At 36.4% G+C, this 23,308-nt stretch overlaps 1 protein-coding gene across 9 annotated transcripts in view; it reads left to right on the top strand.

Moving 5' to 3' along the window:
• The window catches only part of NR2C1 (nuclear receptor subfamily 2 group C member 1), a 55,238-nt gene extending 33,339 nt beyond the window's left edge, over window positions 1-21,899 (top strand). For all 9 annotated transcript variants that reach the window (XM_075497277.1, XM_075497246.1, XM_075497286.1 and 6 more), the window contains 10 exons: window positions 667-846; window positions 3,291-3,438; window positions 3,538-3,628; window positions 4,895-5,079; window positions 8,565-8,727; window positions 10,829-10,950; window positions 14,107-14,246; window positions 16,238-16,375; window positions 20,699-20,804; window positions 21,340-21,899. In XM_075497277.1, the coding sequence (XP_075353392.1) occupies window positions 667-846; window positions 3,291-3,438; window positions 3,538-3,628; window positions 4,895-5,079; window positions 8,565-8,727; window positions 10,829-10,950; window positions 14,107-14,246; window positions 16,238-16,375; window positions 20,699-20,804; window positions 21,340-21,514 (1,448 nt within the window). In that variant the 3' untranslated portion in view covers window positions 21,515-21,899. The remainder of the gene's footprint in view (window positions 1-666; window positions 847-3,290; window positions 3,439-3,537; window positions 3,629-4,894; window positions 5,080-8,564; window positions 8,728-10,828; window positions 10,951-14,106; window positions 14,247-16,237; window positions 16,376-20,698; window positions 20,805-21,339) is intronic.
• The last annotated feature ends 1,409 nt before the right edge of the window (window positions 21,900-23,308 follow it).

The following is a 23,308-nucleotide window of genomic DNA, read 5'->3' as shown; positions in this document are numbered from 1 at the left end:
GTCTGTCCTAGAAATTTTTATATGTTAGTATTATATATTAGAAAATTCACAGAAGAACTGATTTTTTAAAAAAATTATTTAGCTATTTTAGATTATTCTCTCATTGAAGTTTTACTGAAAGAACTTAAGGATGTACTGTTACCCTGTTAGGCAAATGAAAGGTGAAAGTAAAGCTTTGAATTGATTATCTACTGCTGTCAAATGCCATGTTTGCGCTTTCCATGGTTCCATTAGATTGAACAGATACAGTTTTGACAGCTGAATTTGTAATGAGCTTGACTCATTTACAGGGCTTGACAGTAGGGACCTTTTTAAAAAATTGCTAAAGAACATCTAAATTAAAAGAGTTTCTTCTATGTTCTTGCTAACCTGTTTTCTTAGCTTTTTTTAACACTGCTGTCAACAGATTCAGCAAGAATTTAATAAGCAACTTGCCTGTTTGTAAAATCTGTCCTGTTTAAGTGCTTTGAACTAGAAAAATGGTTCACTTGCTTTTTTATGTTGTTTTATAGCCACAATCTATTTTAAGATCTGTAACCTATGGGGGGAAAAAGTGTTCTTTTTCTGGATAAAATAGCAAATACTTTGTTTTTAATAAATATAAACTCTAAAAAAAAATATTACAGTGTAAAATTAATGTCATGATTTATGTTGTTTTGTAACTAGGGCGTCACTATGGAGCAGTAACTTGTGAGGGATGCAAAGGATTCTTTAAAAGGAGTATACGGAAGAATTTAGTTTATTCGTGCCGAGGAACAAAAGACTGTGTCATTAACAAACACCACCGGAATCGATGTCAGTACTGTAGGCTGCAGAGATGCATCGCGTTTGGGATGAAACAAGATTGTAAGTCTGAATAAGTGTAAATTATTTTAGCTGACAGCTATGTTAAAGTTTGTGCTACAAAAGATATGCTTTGTATTAATACAAATTGTTACCTTGATTTTATATTTTTAAATCATTGTATCTTTTTCCTTTAAAGAATTGTGCAAGTTTGGTGTATCAGATGTCTGAAATGTTTTCAAGCATATGTGTTGCTTGACACACTTATTAAGCACGTTGCATGTGGTAAAAGCGAATTAATTGTTATTCCTAGGTGGCAAATGTTAAGCATGTCTTCATGTTCGGTTTTTATATATGCAGTTCAATTTTTCTATGTGTAAATGAAGCTACTGAATGTTTCGAATCCTTCTACATTCTTGTCACTTTTTCCACAACTGAGGTTGCCAGCAATTGCTGTTCACTCTTGACAAAGCTCTGCAGAGACAGTTATTCACAAGGCAAAGATCCATAGTGATCTAGAGATCAGTTCTTACTGATTCCAAGTTCCTTTTTAGATTTCTATACATTTGGTGTAGTGATACTGTAATAACCACAGCAGTATCAGAATACTAAATACGCAGAAAATCAAGCAATAGATTAATTCTTCAGCCCCGATACTGCCACGCTGTTGCTGTACGCACAGTATTAGTCTTGTGCTGTTCTCTCTGCCATCCAGCTCTGTTTTGCTGACCTTCTTGAACCTCTGTGGACATTCCCCTCCTTACAGCCCTGCAAGTAAGCAGAAACCAGTAACGCTTTTCTGGCACAGGGGAAATTAATTCAGAAAGGGAGGAAAAGCTGGGGAAGTGAAAGTGGATCTTTACCTTCTAGTTCAGCTGGCGGTACTTTGCCCCTCCACAGAAGACACTTCAAGCAGAACAAAGTCACTGGGGTTGGGGGTCAGAAGGCAGGAAAAGGATCTCTGGGTCGTGGGGGAATACTGAGCGGAGGAGAGGATTGTTTGAGGATAAGAAGTCTCATTCCTCAGTGGAGCGGGGAGAGGAAAGAAAACTCAGCACTGTCTTGTACTGTAGCTCTCCTAGGGGGGTTATTTGCCCTTGAAGAAGTCTTGGCCCTCTCTCAGCAAACCCAGATCTAGCTAGCGAGCACAGGGTTGGCAAAGGAAGATAAAAGACTTTTGCCTCCATCTCCCACCCTTTCAAAGCACCATTCATGGCTTATGGGCTAGCTTTAATGGCATTGTCAATACTTGATGATATTCTGGTTTTATGATACTTATCAGTGTAAAAATTCAAATAGCATTGCAGTCTGCTACTAACTTGAAAGCTTTTTTAAATTTTTTTTTTTTTTTAGTTACACGTTTTCCAAAACTGCACAATTGAAGAAAAAAATAGTTAGTTTTCTTCCTATTTGCCTTTGTGTTTTAAAATAATGAACATTCAGGATTCTCTTTATAGGCTTAAACAGTTTCTATGTGCGGTACAATGTTAAAGAGGCTCTGCTAGCCAGTAGCCAGTGCTTATCAGGCTGGCGAATTGACGCATATTTTAAATTGTGTATAGGCCTGGTTTGTGACTCTCTTTCAGGGTCTTATTCTAGTCTATAAAATTACTTGCACCACTTTAAAATTGTGGAAGAACAACTCACTGCGTATTTTTAAAAGATTTGTACTTTGTAAATACCTTTTATTAATTAAGTTTTACAGGAACAATTTTATGTTACTGTTATGTTATTTTTCCAGAAATTAGATTTTCCTTTTAAACTTTTAAAATCAAACTGTAAACTGGTTTCTTTTGGCTTTATTCCATAGAGCTAGTGAGTTCCCCATAGAGTGTAATACTGTAAGTTTCATTTTAATGTTCTCTAATCCATCCAAAGCAAGGTGATGTATCTGTAGGCTAAAGCCCAGATTCATTCCACCTAGTTTCACTGAGCTATTAAAATTAAAAATCTGCTGCTTCTGTAAAGTCAGTGATTGTGGTCAGGATGTTGCCCAGATCTTAAATGGTTTGAACTGAACTTTGTGACTGTCCCTTTCCCTCTGTATTGTCTAAGGTCCTAACTTGAGAAGCTTCTTTAAGTGCATAGTTATGTGGGTTCAACCCAGACCCACAATCCATGGAAAAGGGTACCATGAGTCCTTTACGAATTAACTGAGAGTGTGGGATAGTGAAATGAGAGAAGGAGAAGCCGTAAGCCTCCACTTAAAGATCCAAATTAAAAATAAGGTATAAAGGGATTTCTCCCTTAATTGTAACTTGAAAAATTTAGTGTCTATATGTTTGGTCTCAGACTTTGACTACTACATCATTTCATTAAGAACAAATCAAATCGGTGTGTTGTTTTTTACCCAACTTGTTAGCTTATTGATTATGGGATTTTGTTGTTGTTGTTGTTATTTTCAGAATCATTATTTAAATGCAGATTAAATAAAGAGAGAATAAAAGGGATTATTTCTTAGTCTGTAATTTGGGATGTGACTTAATACTTGCATATTGTTTTGTTAGCTGTGCAGTGTGAGAGGAAACCCATTGAAGTGTCAAGAGAAAAATCTTCAAACTGTGCAGCTTCTACAGAAAAGATCTACATTCGGAAAGATCTTCGTAGTCCATTAGCTGCAACTCCAACTTTTGTAACAGACAATGAAACAGCAAGGTATGTAAATTCTACTCAGAAGCAGCTATCTGTTTACTGAAACAGGAAAAATTAATTTTAAAATTAATGAAAATTAAAATCTGTGCTGTTTTGTGTCAGATCAACAGGTCTGCTGGAATCGGGAATGTTTGTTAACATTCATCAGTCTGCAATAAAAAGTGAGCCTACTGTGCTGATGACTCCAGATAAGGTATATGATGATATGACCGATATATTAAGTAGAGTTGATTTCTGTAATTGTGTATGTAGGGACAGAAGGGTGTTCTGTTTTGTTGTACTTTGTTAAATTAATTTTTAAAACACTCCTTTTAGCCTTGCATAGTAAAAATGCTAAAAACTCTACAAAGTAAATGCCTTCCTCCACGTTTTTAGAGAGCTTTAAGGGATGCATTATTTTTCTTTCTATTGGACAATCCTGAGACTTGGATATTTCTTTTGTACCGGTGAAGTGAGTTGTTTGCAAAACCTCACATGGCATTATCACAGTGCATTTCATAAATACCGTTAGGTTTTTTTCCCAGAATCGCTAATTTTTTTGCAAAGCTAGTAAGAGCTATCTCAGTAACAATCTTATTTCTGAGCTGGTGTTCCTTTGTTTCCATTTTGTTACACTTACTGATCCACTAAAGCCACGTGGTAGCTTCCCTACATATGCACAGTAGGAAGCTTTTGTATTTTTCTAGCTGATACTAAATTACCTCATACTGTTTTCATGCATTTTGCCTTGCTTGCTCTGTCTGCAGAGGGCTCTATCAAAAGTTGTTTATTCCTTTTCACTTTTCTGGCTCTGTCTGTAGAGTATGACAACGCAAGCTAAAGGACTTGTAGCATGCTTGTGTTAGTAGCAGCATACTTGTCTGTAATCATGCACTTTCCTTATTAATTTGGGGGGGCGGGGAGGGGCAGGGTGGGAAACATGTCTTACTGCCTCTCGAAGTTCCTGGTCAGTACTGAATCACCTTGTTCCCTTGCAGTTAAATAAAGACATAAAAACTAAAAAGGCTGCAGCAGAATTCTTTTTCTGCTTGCTTTTAAAGGTGACTTTTTATCCATTCCTTCTTTCCAGACATTCTCCTACCTTATTACTACTGACTCATTTACATGAGGAAGGAAGGAAGATGCTAAAAATATAATCTAGTGCAGTCTTATAGTCCTGGTGACTGACTAGTGAGTGGAGGTGATAAATTCTCTTTCTGCACTTGCTTACCATCTGTAGCATTCTTTCTGAAAGAAATAGATAGCTATTACTTGTAAAAGTAAATGTCTAAATATTTCATATTTTAGAAGCAGTGCAGTGTCTAATTGCTGCATTATGATTACCCGTTTACTGAAAACAATAATTTTCTTACAGGTCTACTCACATGCTCAATTCTTCATTTATGTAAAAGTTAGATTCTTCTATTGCAAGTTAACTGCTGCTAATATGAGACAATTAAAAGCTATACTTTTCCCTTAGGTTGAAGCATGTCAGGGAGATTTAAGTACACTGGCAAATGTGGTGACTTCATTAGCAAATCTCAGTAAATGCAAAGACATGTCACAAAGCAGTACAGAGCTATCTATGATTGAGAGTTTAAGTAATGGAGATGCATCATTATCTGAACTCCAGCAAGAAGAACAAGCTAGTAGTGATGTTACAAGGTAAGGCATGTTACACTTGAAAATACTATTCTTTTCGAGAAGGTCTCTGTCAATTCAGACCATTAATTAAATCATCACAGTGTAGGAAATTTATCTGCATTAAAAATAATAGTAATAACAGCCTAAGCTCATGTAGAACATAAGTCTTGTAAGATTCTTCCAAGGGAAATCATAAGGAAGTTCCATTTGAGAAATAAATACTTTTAGTTGTTTGTACTTGAAATGAATTTCAATGTAAATGTTACAGCTGATTTTATTACCTTTTGGTTGTCCTTAATAACGTGTGTTAGATCTTGTACTATAGTCTTAGGACTTTGTATTATCCTGGAAAACTGTTTCTTAGAGATCTCACCTGTGTAAGTAGTTTAATGCCTGTAACTATTAATTGCCTTCAAAGCTTGAAAAGCATTTTCTTTCTACACAGGAGAAGTCACAGAATTCTCACCATCAATACAAATACATTCATTGACTATCTTACAAACTTGTGTCTTGCACTGGTTTTAACTGAGCCATTTTGGTGAGCGTACATGTAAGATACTGTGTAGTATGTACTCAGTTATTCCGTCAATCACAATCATGTTCTTCCTTGCTTGTCATCTCATGCGAGCTTCTGACAGCCATCCCAGCAATATTCCTTTACGCACCATCCACATTGTACATGCTGTTTTGAAAATGTGTATGTGGAGTAAATCCATCAAGGAAAAAAAGATTGGTATATAGTGAAGTAGTTTGTACTGACTGAAATACAGGATTTCCCCTATGGTCTCTACTGATTTGTATAATTGCAAACAGAATGCATTTGTTCCACTCCTTTCTTTATATGCTGCTTAGAAAGTCAATGTGACTTCATATAGGTGCTGATTTGGGCCTTTGCTGTGTCCTCTTGGGTAAAGAATATAGGAATATGCTTTGTCAATAGTATTGTTGTACATGCAGATAAACTTCTTTCAATACTATGGCTGTTCAAAAAGATGTAGTAATCTTTCATTTCTTTATTTCCTGGCACTTTCGGATGCTTGCTTTTGCCAACTTCAGTGTTTCTGTTCAGTTTTAAAAACCTGTCTATGAAAAGGCATCAAGTTCTCTCAGCCAGAGAGCTTGAAAGAGCTCCAACTCAGCTTAATGCGTACTCTTGTCCAGTAGGTTACCTAACCGATTTCCAGTGGGGAGGTTCACGTTAAATATTGCTGTGAAAGGGAAGTTGTTACCCAAGCAGAAACTAAAATGTTTATCTAAATCTTTGATTTCCTTGCCAGGCCCTATGCCAGCTTGATCTAACAGACACAGATGTTTACTGAAGAAAAGGAGTTTAAGGGATTTCAGGAAGCAAATTTTATCTATCTGTGTTTTTCATGTATTTTATTATATTCCATTGCTTGCAGCTACAGTAGTTAAGCTTTCAGTTCTGCTGACATAAATTTAGTCCACAACTTTGCTGTTAGCATTCTGCTGCTTTTATATTGTAACATTATATGCCTTGTCCTCTAATGGCTTCATTATCTGTGTTCATTTTTTTACAGTTTATCAGCAGTTCTATGTATCTGTTAGTGACTGAGCCCAACGAAAAGAGAACCAAAGTTGTTTCTAGCAAAGGATATCAATACCATGTATTTTAATGTTGATTATACCTTTTTTTCTCACTTTATGGGCTAGGTTTTCATAGCTTCCAGGCAAGCTTTGTTCTAGATTCTCTTCTTCTTGGTGTTTTACCTTGCAATCATTGCTCATGTTGGGGCTTCATGTATGAAAAGGATCCACAGTGCTGAGCCGTGAGGAAGGAAAGCTTCTACTGACTTCTGCTGGCTTACTACTGCCAGTTAATGAGATAGGAGGGAGAAGATTTCTTTGAAAGCCAACGTTCAAGAATAAGTTGGAAGCAAAGTATCATGGGGAGACATGGTTAACCAGTGGACCTGCCCACCCTATTTAAAAAGGACTCTTCAGGCTGTACTAGAATAAATACAGGATTGTGGCAGATGCATATGACACTTACCTTTTGGGGAAAGGAGAGATCTTGTTCCTCTCTTACATTTTCTGTCCCTGAAGAGCCCATGAAGAGTCCCATGAAGAGCCCTGCAGAGCTCCTGTTTTTCCTAAGAAGCAGCTGCCACTGAGCTGCTGGGTTTGCCTATTCTACCTAAGGCTGCCAAGAGTGAGCCACACAGGACCTGAAACTCAGATCTCCTAGCAGGAGTCCAATAAGCTAAATTCTAGAGCTTACCCATGAATGCATTCCCTTTATGCCTACTTTCTGTATACCGGAGACAGAGAATGTCTCAGGTATATCTGTGTAGTCCACTTGTGCATGTCCCAGTCACCCTCATGTGTACACATCAAGGTATACAGGCTAGTGTAGGACCAAAAACTAGTTCATTTACCATCTCAAGCCTCAGGTAGTGTCAGCAGCTCTTTTATTGTGATGTTTTGTTTGGTTGTAAATGGTTATGTCAAACATAGTAAACATTTAGATTTTTTTAGCATGTTAATGAATTTAGATAGCTACGGAGTGTGGGGGAAGAGAAGGTGGCAAAGTTCTACTCCAGACTTTGGCATTAAATCAGTATTTTAGATTCTGTGGTAATAAACACGTCTCTCTAAATTGAGAATCAGCTCTACATACAAGCTGATAATCAGCCTTTGTAAAGTTTTCATACCTTAGTGCATAAGTTTTTCATGCAACACTGTATACAGATGATACTGCTCTCAGGATATGTCATCTGCCTGCAGGATATGTCATCTGCCTGTAGGCAGTGATCAAGTCTGTATATTTTTGATTGAAGATATATCAGTTTTGGTTCTCAGGTGTATTTGTGAACAGAAAAACAACAGATCTGTTATCAAGCAGCAAAATAATGAGTAATATAGCTGTGCTTGTCCTGACATCTCCCCTGTATCATTTGTGCATGTGACAGGAGTCACTGCCCCACATCAAAGGGTACTAAGGATGGTATTGAAAGCACGAGAGTGCTTCCTCTTACATATTTCGAAACAGTCTTTTCACGTTAAGTTGAATAACCTAACCACAACTCATTACGTAAAAAAAAAAAAAAGCTTATTCTGTTTGTGCTTCATAGCAGCAAAAATCTGTAAAATTTATACGTGCATTAAGTTGCTTTAACAGCAGTCTGATGATCATGTCCTCAAAACACTCATGGCAGCACTCTCAGTAAACACTAAAGAGATCTTGAAAGGCAAACTGTGATTCAGCAGCACAATCAATATGTCAAAACTGTGAATTTGTTGGCAACTAGTGTGAACAGGATCTGCTGCTAATTTTTGTTTTAGAGCCACTGTAAACTGGAGTTTTCAGGGATTTTGTTCGGTGGAGTGTCAGGAAAAGCATGCTACTGACTTTTACTTTCCAAATCTGGTTCTTTGAAACAGACCTCTAAATACAGGTTTCTGACATGTGCAGGTTCCTCCTAAATTGAAATGGTCTCTAAAATGAAATTTTATGTTCTTGTTTGTTTGTTGTGATCTTACAGGGCATTTGATACTCTTGCAAAAGCATTAAATCCAGGAGAGAGCGCAGCGTGCCAGAACTCTGACAGTATTGAAGCCGGTGTACAGCTGATTGGTGGAGAAACAAACATGAACATAGTTGAAATAGAGGGGCCACTACTCAGTGATGCACATGTAGCATTCAGGGTACTTAATACTTTTTTACTGTTGATTATTTATAACCATTTTAACATAGTAACATAAAATAATGATCTGATTAAATCTTATTTTGAATTTCTTAGAGGAGTAACTATTTGTTCAGCTATTGGCATTCATTTCTCATGAACACACCACTTTTGTTCACTGGGTAACTATTTGTCTGGGAAAATGTACAGCTCTCTTCAGTGGTTTAGCTGCACTGTTTATTTTGTATCTTCTTACCTTAAAAATAATAGGTAATCCATGCAAAAGGATTTACATAGACAAGTCACACGAAGCATGAGTCAGCATCCACATTCTCATTTGTTAACAGGTGGATCTGATGCAATCTGCAACTGGATTTTGAGACTCCAGTGTATTGTCAGTTTCTCCTTTGTGTATGTGTATGTCTATTTTAGTATGGTATTAATTGACTTTAATCATTAAGGGAAAATACGGTTCCCTTTTTTAGTGAGCCATATATTTTCTGGCTTTATTTCTTATTTTATGAGCCTGCAGAAATTCTTCTATCCATTTTTTTCATCTTCTTATTATTCATGGACAAATCAAAAAGCTTGCTTATCTGAAAACTTCTTCAGTACCAGGCATTTTATTAAACTTTGCCCCTCTGTGCTGGTTTTGGCTGGGATAGAGTTAATTTTCTTCATAGTAGTTAGTATGGGGCTATGTTTTGGATTGGTGCTGAAAACAGTGTTGATAACACAGGGATGTTTTAGTTGTTGCTGAGCAGTGCTCACACACAGTCAAGGCCTTGTCTGCTTCTCACCCCACCCCACCAGCGAGCAGGCTGGGGGTGCAGAGGGAGTTGGGAGGGAACAGGGCTGGGACAGCTGACCCCAACTGACCAAAGGGATATCCCATAGCGTATGACATCATGCTCAGGAATAAAACTAGAGGGGAGGTTGGCAGGGGGGCCGCTGCTCGGGGACTGGCTGGGCATCAATCAGTTGGTGGTGAGCAATTGTTTTCATTTGCATCACTTGTCTTTCTTGGGTTTTATTTCTCTCTCTTTGTTATTTTTATTTTTTTAATTATTTTCCTTTTCATCATCATCATTATTATTATTACTATTTTACTTCAAGTATTAAACTGTTTTTATCTCAACCCACAAGTTTTCTCACTTTTACCCTTCGATTCTCTCCCCCGTTCCGCTGAGGGGGAGTGAGTGAGCAGCTGTGTGGTGCTTAGTTGCTGGCTGGGGTAAAACCACAACACCCTCTCATCAGCATGTTTTGATTGCTCAGACATCTCTCTAATGCAAATGTCAGGGCTTTTTTTAACTTGTGTTAGCCAAACCATTACATTAAGAAGTATTAATTTTTGAAGATAAAACTACAACACTATATTTAGCAGTTTTGGGTCAAATCCCACTTTTCTTCATGTATGCAGGTAACGCCACTAATTTTACTCATGTACGTTGAGAAAGGTAGAGCTGGTCCTTTGTGATGTGTATTGATTATATATTTAGGACTTGGGAGCAGCTGCATATTAGGTATTTTACACATCAAAAGATTTTTGATTTATTTATTTGTAAAATATTAATTAAAAGTGCAAAAAAGGATGTTTTGTGAAATAGAATGCACACACCCCCTTCCCAGGAGTTGTGGTAACTCCTCTAACTTTTCAGGCCACTTATTCCACTCCTCTGGGGGAAGCTTTAGAAAGTAAATGCCTCTGTATTTGTATTTTTTATGTACTTATCTATATATAAATGTAAGCAACTTCATTCTAATTACAATGATTCTTCTAAAATTTTTATTCTTTGAGAGTATCTCAAAAGTTGAGTTTTATTTGGGATTTACCATTTCCAGGTGTCCCAGACATGAATATTTAGCTAAGATAAAGATTCAAAATTTTTGCTTTTTTTGTTGCTTTGTAGTTGTTATAGGGTATAACAGTGTGGCTAATAATGAAAAAGGCAGTCATTCAATTTTATTTCAGGATTCTCTCATGTTTATTTAAGAAACAATTTTACTTTTTCACTTAGCAGAAACTCTAAGACTTATCTTTTCCTTACCATGTTTTTTATGAAGAATGTAAAATAGCTGACTTGCACTTCTTTTTTTTCTTTTCCTCTTTTGGTTGCCAGCTTACCATGCCTTCTCCAATGCCTGAATATCTTAACGTTCACTATATCTGCGAGTCTGCCTCCAGGTTGCTTTTCTTGTCCATGCACTGGGCACGTTCCATTCCATCTTTCCAAGCTTTAGGGTAAGTGTTCAGTTACTCTATTCACTCATGTTGTGAATGCGCACTTTTTAGGTTTTTATTTTCACTGTCTTCTTCGGAGACATTTTAAAATATAAATCTACTTATTAAAACTGTTTTATAGATCTTCATCATGAAGGTAAATTTTCTGAATCAAAACTACTCCCCATTTCAGTCCAATTCAGGTACTTTGGTTGGGTTTTGAAGGAAAAAGGAGTAGATTTATAACAATCAAATGCCTGAACACTGCTGCTACTTTAATAAATTTTTAGTAAATAGGGCTCCCTATCATTTTTTAATAACTACATCCCAAACTAAGATGCTTATCGGGCAGTCACCAAAAAGAAGCTCCTCTCTAGATCCCCAAATATTGTTATCTTTATAGGTGAATTAGTAGTAATAATTTTGCCTTTAATAACCTATATGAAGAAAATGGTTAGCTAGATTCAGCAAGCATTCAGGATGAAGTAGTTTAATTTTAGGGGATTTTCCAAAAACAAATGGTTGCTGTAACCAGAAAGTAATTCTTATTATTCTTTTTACAGCTTGCATAACATCCTGCTTTTCCAGTAGAATTCAGTGTGTCGCTTAAAATTCTTAAGCTAAATGTAGTAGTACATTGCCAGTCATCATGAGAAAACATCTCAAAACAGCATGGGGAAAAGTGATTTATGTTATTTTCAGAAGTAATTTTATGAAGACACATCAAACAAATAAAGATACTGTATCAGCTCTGACGCAAATAGAGTATGTCATGTTTGTCTGTTCTCATCTACAGTGTTTTTCTTTAATTCAATATCAAAATAGCGTATGACTGCGGCAGCAAAGATAATTCCTTTTTTAAAGAGAGGGATTGTCCCCTTTTCCAGGAAGGCTGTCAAAAGCAGGATGATCTGTGATTACCATTTGAGTTTACTCAGATGTTTAAGCCAAATGATTCTACATTGTTTAAGGAAAGATATTATACTGTGTGTAATTGAAGCCTGTGTTTTGGAGAAGAAAAAAGTAAAATTCTATAAAGTTAAACAATAGCAAGGGTAAAAAATCAGGTAAATATGGTGTTTTAATTTAGCAGAAATTGTTGTCCTGCAGAATTTCAAAATACGTAGCAAATTAACATAGAACGTTATATCATTATACATTTTTAAAAGGTTTTTGTAACAGAGAGACACTGCAAATTAATGTTATAGCAACAAATGGGAATTGCTTTTTAAAAATAAAATGTTGTACGGAAGACCTGTCTCTCCGAAAAGATTTAACAAGAAATGCTTATAGAAAATCTGCATATTTTCTTGAATATGTTACTTCCCAATATATTTTTCTGTTTTAATAAAAAAAACGGAGGAGTAGGCTGTCTTAATAGTTTTAATATTCACCTGTGTTAGCATTTACAGTCCCAGTCAAGATCATGGGCAACAGTATATTTAAACACCATTTAACATAAATACACAGTCTTCCTTTTGAAGAGATTAAAAAACTTTTTTCAAGTGGATATTTATTTGAAATTAATGCAGCTTTTTAGTTTGAGTACATTATGTACTATAATTTTGACTTTTAGAAGAGTGACTCATTTCACTTTTAAAAAGAAGAGAAATTCATGGTACTAGTAATTGAGAGGAGTTGATGAGCCAAAACAAAATCATAGTAATGGTTTTGTAAGGAAGATAGATAATTGTATCCAGGTGGTTCCCTCCTCAGGCAATGTTTTCCTTAGTCTCAGCAAGATAGTTGGCTTTGGCATACTGATTTAGTTAATGATACCAATTTATTGCTTAGTTCATCTTCCTGCACAAGCATCTTTGTAGGCTAGAGAGATTACTGCTGAAACGTTCATCAAGCTGGTTACAGCCTCTTATTTTTTTGAGGCTGCTTACGTTTGATCAGCTGGTTCTGGCCTAAGTTTGATTAGCCATAAAGTTGCTCTAGATGATACATTTATCTGCACACATACCGGCTGAGTAGCCAGTACCCCCCATTTTCACTGTTCCTCAGCACAGTCCTTTTGACAGGACATGAATAGGGATGTGACAAATATGTGTAGAAGCTGCATGTACAGCATCATGTCTACCATAACAAGAACTGGATCATAGTAAAAAATACTGCTCTAGGTAAGCTCTCTGTAATCCAGTACAGGACAAGTCTACACTAATCTGTCGTTTGGCACGTTAGTATTGCAGTAAATCATCAGAAATGTTCTTGAGGATTACATCAATGTTCTTGCAAAAATCCATTCCATTGCATTTTTTTAGTTCAAATCCTAGCTTTAATATGCTTTTCTTCTTTGATAGGCCTTGTGCTTCTTTTAAATTTCCATTATTTATATTTACTGGCTAAAACTGTGAAACATGGTACCTGAATTTGACTTCTCACTGGTAGGATTTCCTTTTTAAGTTACTGAGCTCTTGTTAAGCTCTATGAGTTAGAGATGCTTGGCAATACTGAAAGTTAGGTTACTAATATGGAAGTGCCTGAATATGGATTGATATACCTAATTTTAAGCTTCAGCATTTGAAAAAAAATAATGACTACACAGGAAACTTAACATAAGGACTAATTCTTACAGCAAAGAAATTCTCATGACTTCTATTTATACTTTGAAGTCTCTATTTCAAACCTTATTCCAGACATGAAGGGGGTACAAAAAATAGCAGTCAGGAAGCTCAGGAACTTGATCTCACATGTTCCATTTCACGTGTATTTTTAATTAAGAAATTATACCAATGTGCCAGATTTCAAGTAAAAAAAAAAAAAAGACGACCTTTGAGTCTATTCTGCATCCACAATACAGGAACAATGCAAACTTTTTTTGTCCATGTATGTAAATGTTATCCAAAAATTAGTGTAAATCCTAAGAAAACTAGCATGATGGAATATGCCCAGACAGTTGTCATTTACTGTAACTTCATCTTGCTTTTGTGATAGATATCTATCTCCTTTTGGATCATTAAAACAAAAATTACTTCTTTTCAAAAGGCACTCTAAAACAGGTACTTTAATTCTAGCATGCAAATAAAAATATTTTTGATGCAGGGCTTCACTTTGGTACTGGTTGCAACACTGAATTAGATGAATGCTTTATGAAGTGTTCTTCAAATTAAAAAAACTATGTGAATGCAAATGGCTGGTTTTATTAAGTGAAATTATTGTATTTTTTAATAGACAGGATAACAGCATATCATTAGTAAAAGCCTGCTGGAACGAACTTTTTACGCTTGGTCTTGCACAATGTTCACAAGTTATGAATGTGGCAACTATATTAACTGCATTTGTTAATCACCTTCATGGCAGTTTACAGCAAGGTAAGGTGTATACTGTGCACATTGCCAGACTTGGGGAATTACTTCATGGTTTTTAAGTTTTGAACTGCACAGAAGCTTTTTACTTATTCTTCAGTTGTTAATGAAAATTTACTGTTTATAGAGTTTTGTAGTTAGTACTGAAACAAAATAATACTAGAAAATACAGTTCACAAGATGGAATTTTTTAGCAATTTTGCAAAAGTCAGCTATGCTAATTCTTACCCCCAAATTAAAAAAAAATAAAATAAGATTACCCATCTGTCTAATATAGGTTAGCATTTACTGGGGTTGTTTTTACTGCGTGTCTATGTAATGTCTAATAGTGTTCTGCTGTTCTGTTAATATACATCAGCTTAAATTAGGAATATTTCGGGCAGCATCAACATTAAGAACACAAGCGTACTGTGAATATGATTCCTCTGTATCAAGGGTATAAAGTAAAGAATGACCCACCTGTCCTTGCTGTTCCTACCTGTGAAACAAAGCAGCCAAATGCCAACTTGGTGATATACTTCCTTTACATAACTTGGTTTGTTGACTTCTGTATACTAGTTTTAGACTACATGCAAGTCTTCAATAGATCTTCACTAAGTATACTTTGTTCCTTATTAATCCTGTCCTGCATCTTTTGCATATTTTTCATTCAAATGAAAAAGATGGCAGTTGGCCTGCTCTTTCATTTACTATACAGTGAAGGAAATGTTCTTGTGAGGGGTAGGGGAGTCTTTCAGCTAATCTTTGTGTGCTTGTGAATGCTCACAAGGTTGTCAGCACTAAAAGCTAACCAATCAAAAATAGTATAGTCTTCATCTGTTCATAGTCTGAACACATTTTTAATAAGGTAGATGCATATACAAAAATGTTAGCATTTTCAGGTTTAACTAGATTTTAGGGTTATTTGCTGTTATGTGCATGAAAATCACTGTCGTTAATGCTGTGCAAAAACAGATTGGTAAGCTGTAGAAAAACAGCCCACAAGACTAGATTTTTCCTCTCCTTTTATGATAAGGGAATTAAAGAGTTATTTCTGAGAGGTTTTCACATTTTAAAAATATCCACGAGATCCTCCTATAAATAACAAAATTAAAACAATTAACAAAATTAAAACAAATTTATTAAACCACTAAATGTAATGGATCAGCTAAAGATACTGACAAGTAAATCTGTGAATGTCTCTTGGAGCGACAGAAATGGAATTTGGGAACTTACTTTGCTCTACATAATTTTTAAGCGTGTTCACCAAAAAGGGTATTGCAGTAATTAATCATGGTTTTATCATTACTACAAATACATATTTTTGCCATTTAATTTGGGAATTCAGTTTGAATGCATAAATCAGAAATTTATATCCAATGTCTTCCGGTTGTGTAGTATGCCAGCTGCAGCATCTCCAAGAGATAACAAGTTTGTGTGGCCCAGGGACCCTAGTTTGATGGATCGTGGAGGGAACAGGATTTTCAGGCCGCTTAGGTATTGCTGACCCAAGGGGAACAGCTCTGCAACAACCACATGCCCCTAGATGCAAATCAGGAAAGGTGTATAGTGCACCTCCTTTTTCAGCAGTGGCATGGTCTTTGACTGACTAAAATAACTCATGAAACTGTACACTAACTGACCTCATGGGACCTGACTCTTAGATGTAGAGCATAGATCTGCAGTAGCAATGTATTCTTTACTTAGAAGTAGTCTTTCCCTTCCTTGATCATTTCAAGCTCCAGTCCGCCTCTGATTATCGGAAGCTTTAGTGGCAGGAAGGGACCTAATTGTACAACGTAAGGGGGCGGGGGGCAGGGGGGGAGAAAAAAAAATTGTTATAGACCATAATTGTTTGTGTCAAGATTATTCCAACCTAGTATGTGAGTTTATAGATGGCATAGATTTCCCACTGTTTGGATCTAATACAAATCGTTATTTTTAAAATCCAGTGTGACCATATTTTTTGCATGTGTGTTGACTTGGGGGTTTTATATGTTATGTGTGTGTTGACTTAGATAAGCTGCCAACAGACAGAGGAAAATTAGTAATGGAGCATATCTTCAAATTGCAAGAGTTCTGTAACAGCATGGTTAAGCTTTGCCTAGATGGATATGAATATGCATATTTGAAAGCGATCGTCCTCTTCAGTCCTGGTATGTAATTATTCCAAACGTAAAACTGTAATCTGTGCTATTTTTTGCCATGTAACTTTTGCCTGTTTCATTATATGCAGTTACTATCACCTGTAGAATTACTGCCTCACTTGTTGAGGATTCTTGGAAGTTGTGTAATGAGGACTGTAGGAAGAGGAAGGCTAATCTTTTAATGGAAATAGTTGAATGCTGCTTTGTCTGTGCATGTTTTACGCTTGCCTCTGCCATTGATTGGTTTTTAAATTTTTATTTATTTATTTATTGCTTTTAATTCTGTGCCTCCTTTCTGGAGTACTTTTTCTGAGGACCTGCAGTTTAATTTTCAGAAGTGTTGCTCTTGCACATCCAGCTGAGATGGATTGAAGTTGGGCATCGATTCTGGGCATTGATTCTCACATGCAAAATTACAGAAACGTATCACCTCACTTCACATAGTTATTTTGAAAATAAATATTACATATAGTATTTCTGGTGAATGAACATCACAAAAAATCCCTTATATTATTATTTCTGTCTTCTGAACAGTATTTGCTTAATGTACTCCAAGTAACCTTAACGGACATACATAAGACAGCGAAGATAAAATAAAATAATGATTATTTTTTCCTTCTGGGACATTAGTCTACAATGTGGAGGAAGAAGAGTCCTCTGGTTATGATAGTGACTGAGTAGTTAGACTATGGAACACATACGCCTGGACTGTAGAAAATTACAAAATTAATTTTCTTTATTTGAAAATTGTAGAATTAACTTTTCACTAAATGCATTCAGATATTATATCAATATACTGCAGGTCTTAGATTCATCATTCAGAATTTAGGGATTTAATATAAAACCAAAACCAAACCTTTTCATAAAAGAAAAATTTATAAACCTCAAGTACTTTCTGTATCTTCAGGAATTTTTCACTGTCACATTTAGAAAGTAAATCTTCAGTCACTCCATTTTGCATTAGAAAGTTTTCAAGACATCAACAGCTTCCTAAATCCTCATTGCTCTGCCTTTTTTAGATGCTGATGTCCCATAGAAAAGACAAGAGCAAATTTTAAAAAGTTGTCTGAATCTTCGCAACCTGCCCCCTGTCAGTAGTGTAGGATATGGAGGAGAACTGGGTATTTGGTTCTTGTCAGTTCTGTAGATTTATTAGCTCTGAGAACAACTTTCTTCTTCTATTCAGTTGCAGTTCACCCTTTCACAGAAAAATTAGTTGAGGTGAGAAAATCTTTTGGACCTTGAACACTTCCACAATGTAAATTTTAAGCAATTTTTTTATATAAAGATACATAGATCTAGATATAGATACATATAAAAAGAATTGTGAGGTTCTTGCTTTGCAGTTTCCCTCATATTTACATGATCTTTTCTATATGTAGTATCTACAAGGAGTATCCACATCTCCCAGTAAAAGTGGCAGCAGCAGCAGGAATTCATGGTACTCATCTAAGTGCACAACAAAACTCTGCATATTTTCCAATCCTTTTTTCTTTTTTTTTTTTTAATATTGCATTAATGGAAGACTTCTGAGATGAAAGACGTTCTTGCAAATAAGAGGTAGTACAAGTAGTGTCAGAACCCTCCAGGAAAGATGATAAATTCCCAGAGGATATTCCAGTGATATTCTTCCATTGTGGATCACTAAGGAAAATCAGATCCTGAGTGTTTTCACTGTAGAACATAGTCCTGCTGTCAGTCCTCATGACTAGGACAATCTTGCGTGGTTTTATGTGTTTGCTTCTACAGTCCACTGAAGCACAGGAACGATTTCAGTTTTCTGATAAACAGTACCCACCATGAGTTTAACTGCAATATTAAGAGCACTTGAAAATGTTTGCAATTTTCCTTTTCCGCTGAGGACTGAAGAGTGGCCTGGACTTTTCACCGTTATTTCAGAAGAGGCAAAGACTTTCTTCAAGTGGAGGGTCGGAGGGTGTTTAATTGCTTGTTTAATTTTAGTAGATAATGCTTGCAGGAGACGTAATTCTCCTTCAGCTGTTCCTTACCCCAAAACAGTCCTTTCATGGCATTCCCATACTCAGGACTGGTACGGGTTGCTCCAGGAAAGAAACAAAATGATGGAAGAATGCCTCAAGCCCATTTTTCTAGCACAATGTCTACTAGGATTTATGACAGAATCTGTTGGCCTGTCTGAAGAAATCAGTCCCGTTAGCAGAAAATATTTCTCTAGGAACCTTACACTTCAAAGCAATATTTACTTATTTGTTTAGTCTGAAGTTAATTTTTCTCCTTCCAATTAGATTTGACAACACAAAAGGTAGAAGGAGAAATATCTTGGGAAAAGACTATACCCAGTCACATGATTGAGATGAATTTTCTTTAGCTCACATGCTTTCAGGATCACATTCCTAATGATGTGTAGCTGCTTTAATGGTGATGTATTGTCAATATTCTTGATCCTATGAGCCATATAAAAAAATCTTCATATACCTGAAAGTCATGTTCAGTACCTTGAACAGGAGGGATGTTCTGGCAATGATTCACAGGCCAGAAATTGCAATTTCAGGGATTTTACTGCTCTGCTACAGGATGGGGCTGGTCTGCACATGCAGCAGAGTCTTATGCTAAGAACTTTAGTAGGCCCTGCTGATATGCCGTCTTCCATAGCTGGAGACTTGAAGATTACTGAAAATCTTCTGTGCCAAGCCAGCTGTTTGACTGTCACAAGACAGCCATGGGCAAAGAGATGAGTGTAAAGGGAGTGCCTAGAAGACTGCGTCGTTATAAATGGCTACAAGTGTATTAGCAGTGGTCTTCAAACTACTGATTTCAGATGTTGACTTCTAGCTGTGTTTCTGACCTCGCTCTAAAAGCAGCGTCATGAAGTGATGCGTATTGCATGTCAACGACAACTCTTCAAAATGTGTTGCTTCTTTACAAACTTGTTAACCTCGTGTCCTCTGCATAAATCTGAAATCATGCTTTCAGAGTGACTGAATTACTATATAGGACAAAATATTCCTCTGTGAAATGATGTGTTCAGAGGAGTCCAATGTATCACACAAAACTGCTAAATTGCTCCGAAAGCTTCTCTATCTGCAGAGCTAGACCAAAAACTCCTGGGTTTTTTTTACAGAAGGCCATGTATTTGGAGAGGAGGAGTGACTGTTAGAAATAATCTTTCATCTGACATAATTTGGCAGCTCATTTATGATTTCATTTCTGATAAATAAAATCTACATGATTTGTTATGCTACTATGACAGTAAAGTATTTACATTAAGGTAGATGGATAATAAAAATTACAGACCGTGTAAAGTGTTCAGAATTACCAGATAATAATTTCTAAATGTGACTTGGCAGTTAGGTTAATATCCTTTCATTTCAGCAAGATTTAGATTTCAAGTGTTCAAATCTCTGCTAAAAATTGTTTGGCACGTTTGAAAATTTTGCACCAAACAGTTGAAAAAGAATGATCTGCTACCTATCTTCTACAGTTTTTAGGAAACAAATGATTCATAGCCTTTTATTCTGCTTTTTCCACTGATCTTAATTTTGTCCTTCACTTCCCACCCAAATGCTATTTGTGCATACAATATTCCAGTAAATGTCAGTGTATTGAAACAATGCTGTTCTACTGCTACACAGTGAACAGAGCTGTATCATCAAAATTGATATAAACATTGCAAGCACTGCATTTATTTGAACTCTTCAAAATGTCTGGTTGTATTTATAAAAAACTAAGTAAAACATAAACATAGAGGAAAATAAATATAAGGAGGTAAAGCAGTGTCCTCCACTAAAACTATGAAGTTGCTACAGCTACCAAATAATGAACTTCCAGAGAAGGGTAATGAAGCTGGTGAAGGGTCTGGAGAACAAGTCTTATGAGGAGCAGCTGAGGGAACTGGGATTGTTTAGTCTGGAGAAGCGGAGGGAGGGAAGACCTTATCGCTCTCTTACAACTACCTGAAAGGAGATTGTAGTGAGGTGGGTGTCAGTCTCTTCTCCCAAGTAACTAGCGATAGGACGAGAGGAAATGGCCTCAGGTTGCGCCAGGAGAGGTTTAGATTGGATATTAGGAAAAATTTCTTTACTGAAAGGATTGTCAAGCATTGGAACAAGCTACCCAGAGAGGTGGTGGAGTCACCATCCCTCGAGGAGTTCAAAAAACGTGTAGACGTGGCACTTCAGGACATGGTTTAGTAGGCATGGAGATGTTGGGTTGACGCTTGGACTAGATGATCTTAGAGGTCTTTTCCAACCTTAATGATTCTATGATTTCAGTATGCTTACAATTAGATAATCTGTATGGATTTTAGTGCATCTTATATAGAACAGGTATTACAATGTAGAGTGTTTTTTTCAGATCACCCAGGTCTAGAAAATGTGGTACAGATTGAGAAATTCCAAGAAAAGGCTTACATGGAGTTCCAAGACTATGTAACAAAAGCATATCCAGATGATACTTACAGGTCTGTAAACTTATATGCTCATTTGATTGATTCTCTTTTCAGAGCATCGGTGATACTGATTTGTACAGTATTTTTTGTAATAAATATGTACGTTTTCTTCTTACCTCCTTAAAGAAATTGCCTTTAGAGCACTTCAAATATGCATGTACTCATATATATTATGAGTATCATTTATCTACTCATTCATTACTAATTTCCAAAATGAAATATTAGAAATAAAATAAATATTTGTATTTTTTTTATTTTGAATTGCACCTACTTGGAATATTTCCTCATTTAGTCTAAGTCCAAACATTATACAGTCCATGTAATTGACAGGCATATTTGCATTTTTTGTACGGTTGAAGACATGACTGAACATAAATTTAATACTCTACTGACTTAAATATTTAAGCCTTTCATGAACTAGATATAGCAAATTTTGACCAGTATTGTCCCTTGTTAATTTTTTCTCTTCTCTTACTGATAACATCATTGTGAATAACACCAAAATGTGTGACCACAAGTAATGCTTTTTACCAAACTTATTTTCCAGACTGTCTAGACTTCTTCTCCGATTGCCTGCTCTTAGGCTGATGAGTGCTGCCATCACTGAAGAGCTATTCTTTGCAGGACTAATTGGAAATGTTCAGATTGATAGCATCATCCCATATATTCTGCGAATGGAGACAGCGGACTACAACTCTCAGATAATTGGTCATGCCGTATAAAAGTAGCAGTCAAGGATTCTGTACCATGGCAGTCATGGTGATGTAAATGCATACCCTGTCTCCAAGAGATGGCAATAAGCCTTCCCATGCACCTTTCCAAAGAAGGCTAATATTCCTCCTTTCCAGTACACTTGGGAAACGTGGTGGAGTGTATTAAGGAATATAGGATCGCTTCCTATTTTTCATCTGATCTTCAAGGACTTGTAAATTAACTTGATATCTGAAGAAAGTCAAGAATTGTCCATCCTATTTTTGTAGATAGATGAACTTGGAATATTTGTTTATGAAGTCCAGGCTTGTGAAGAAACTGAAGAAGCTTTGACTGAACTAAGGTATCTCAACTTAGTTTGATGTTTTAGACAAATAAATTAACTTTCCTCTCTGAGTTGTGTTTTCAGTGTTTTGCTACTAGTTCTTTCTCACTGATCAAATGGAAAATACATGATCAAACATCCTGAAAAGGCCATTGTTTCCATGGAAACAAGACCGTTATAACCAAACTTACTTTTTCCTGTTGTTTTGAAGAGAGATTTGTTTCTTGTTGAATGAAACACTGGACACCATTACAAGTGCAGGGAAAGTAGAGGAAGTTCACATTTTAAAATATTCTGACGATACATTGATGCAGTTGATCAAAAGTGAAGCAGCAAAGGGTCAGTACTGACTGTTCTGTGGATGCAAAGGAATGCTGTGTTGTAGTGTTACGTCTTAGTAGACATCAGTTGTTTTATACTATGAAAAACTAACAGAGAAGTGTATACTGCAGATATTCAAAGATGGCATCCTCCTGTTTTTTCTGGTCTCAGAAATTAAAGTTTTTTCACACTACCCGTCCCTCTTTCATACTCAGTGCACAATGATGGAGGCATTCTAGATGCCTCTTAACTTGTGTTCATGTCTTTATTTTTTTATTATTGTTAGCCTTTGGCTATGTAGTTCTCTTTTCCAACCGGTCTTGTATGATTATTTTTTAAATTTGAGTTTGTCAAATCCAGTGCCCCTCCCTATGGGAGCATGGTCTCTGCTGCTTTTCCTTTCCTTATTAGAAATGGGTCTAGATACTTCATATAAGTTGCCTGAATCATACTCCATAGCTCCATCTAAGGATGGGTTTAAATGTTTTTCTGTCTTGAGGCATGTGCCTCACTGACAAGTAATACTGACATATGGTTGCTTCTTGCTTCCTTTTGCAACAGGAAGTTACACACCCCTAGCACATTTAATACCTGTTGCCTAAAATGAGAGAAGTATCCTAGTAAAAGTGGTGGTCTACCTCTAGCATTTTAGGATTATCGAAATCTTGGATCACGGCTGAGTTCTATTTTTCATGAACCTTCTCTTTCTCTGGCAACATTGGATGAGGAAGAGCCTCACCCAATCAAGAAACACATGCTTGCACCAGAAATTGCTTAGCCAAAAGATCAGCTTAAATGGGGGCCTTTGCCCACTCTGCACTAGCAGCTCCAAGGCCACCATAACACTAAGAGACTACGAGGTGAGGCTTGGGTCAGTTCTGCAGTTTTTCTCAGCACCTGAGGATCTCAACCAGCCAAAAAGAATCAGAGAACTGCCTCTGACACTGAATTTCTGTGTTCTTTTCAATTCCATGAACTGAGCTGTTTGGATCTTCCTCCACCCAAGCTCTGTAATCTGAGGCTGTCCTACAGGATCGGTCATATCCAATACCACCGACCAAAGCACTCAGTGCTGAGGAACCCTGATGGGATGGAACCATCCCCCCTGCTCTGCCTTGGCACTTACTGACTTGCTGGAGGACAGCCTTCAGTGTTGAAG

Source organism: Mycteria americana, chromosome 1 (assembly GCF_035582795.1).
Source record: "Mycteria americana isolate JAX WOST 10 ecotype Jacksonville Zoo and Gardens chromosome 1, USCA_MyAme_1.0, whole genome shotgun sequence".
Lineage (NCBI taxonomy): Eukaryota > Metazoa > Chordata > Aves > Ciconiiformes > Ciconiidae > Mycteria > Mycteria americana.
The sequence above is the reverse complement of the archived record's forward strand: the minus strand, read 5'-3'. Positions and strand labels throughout refer to the sequence as shown.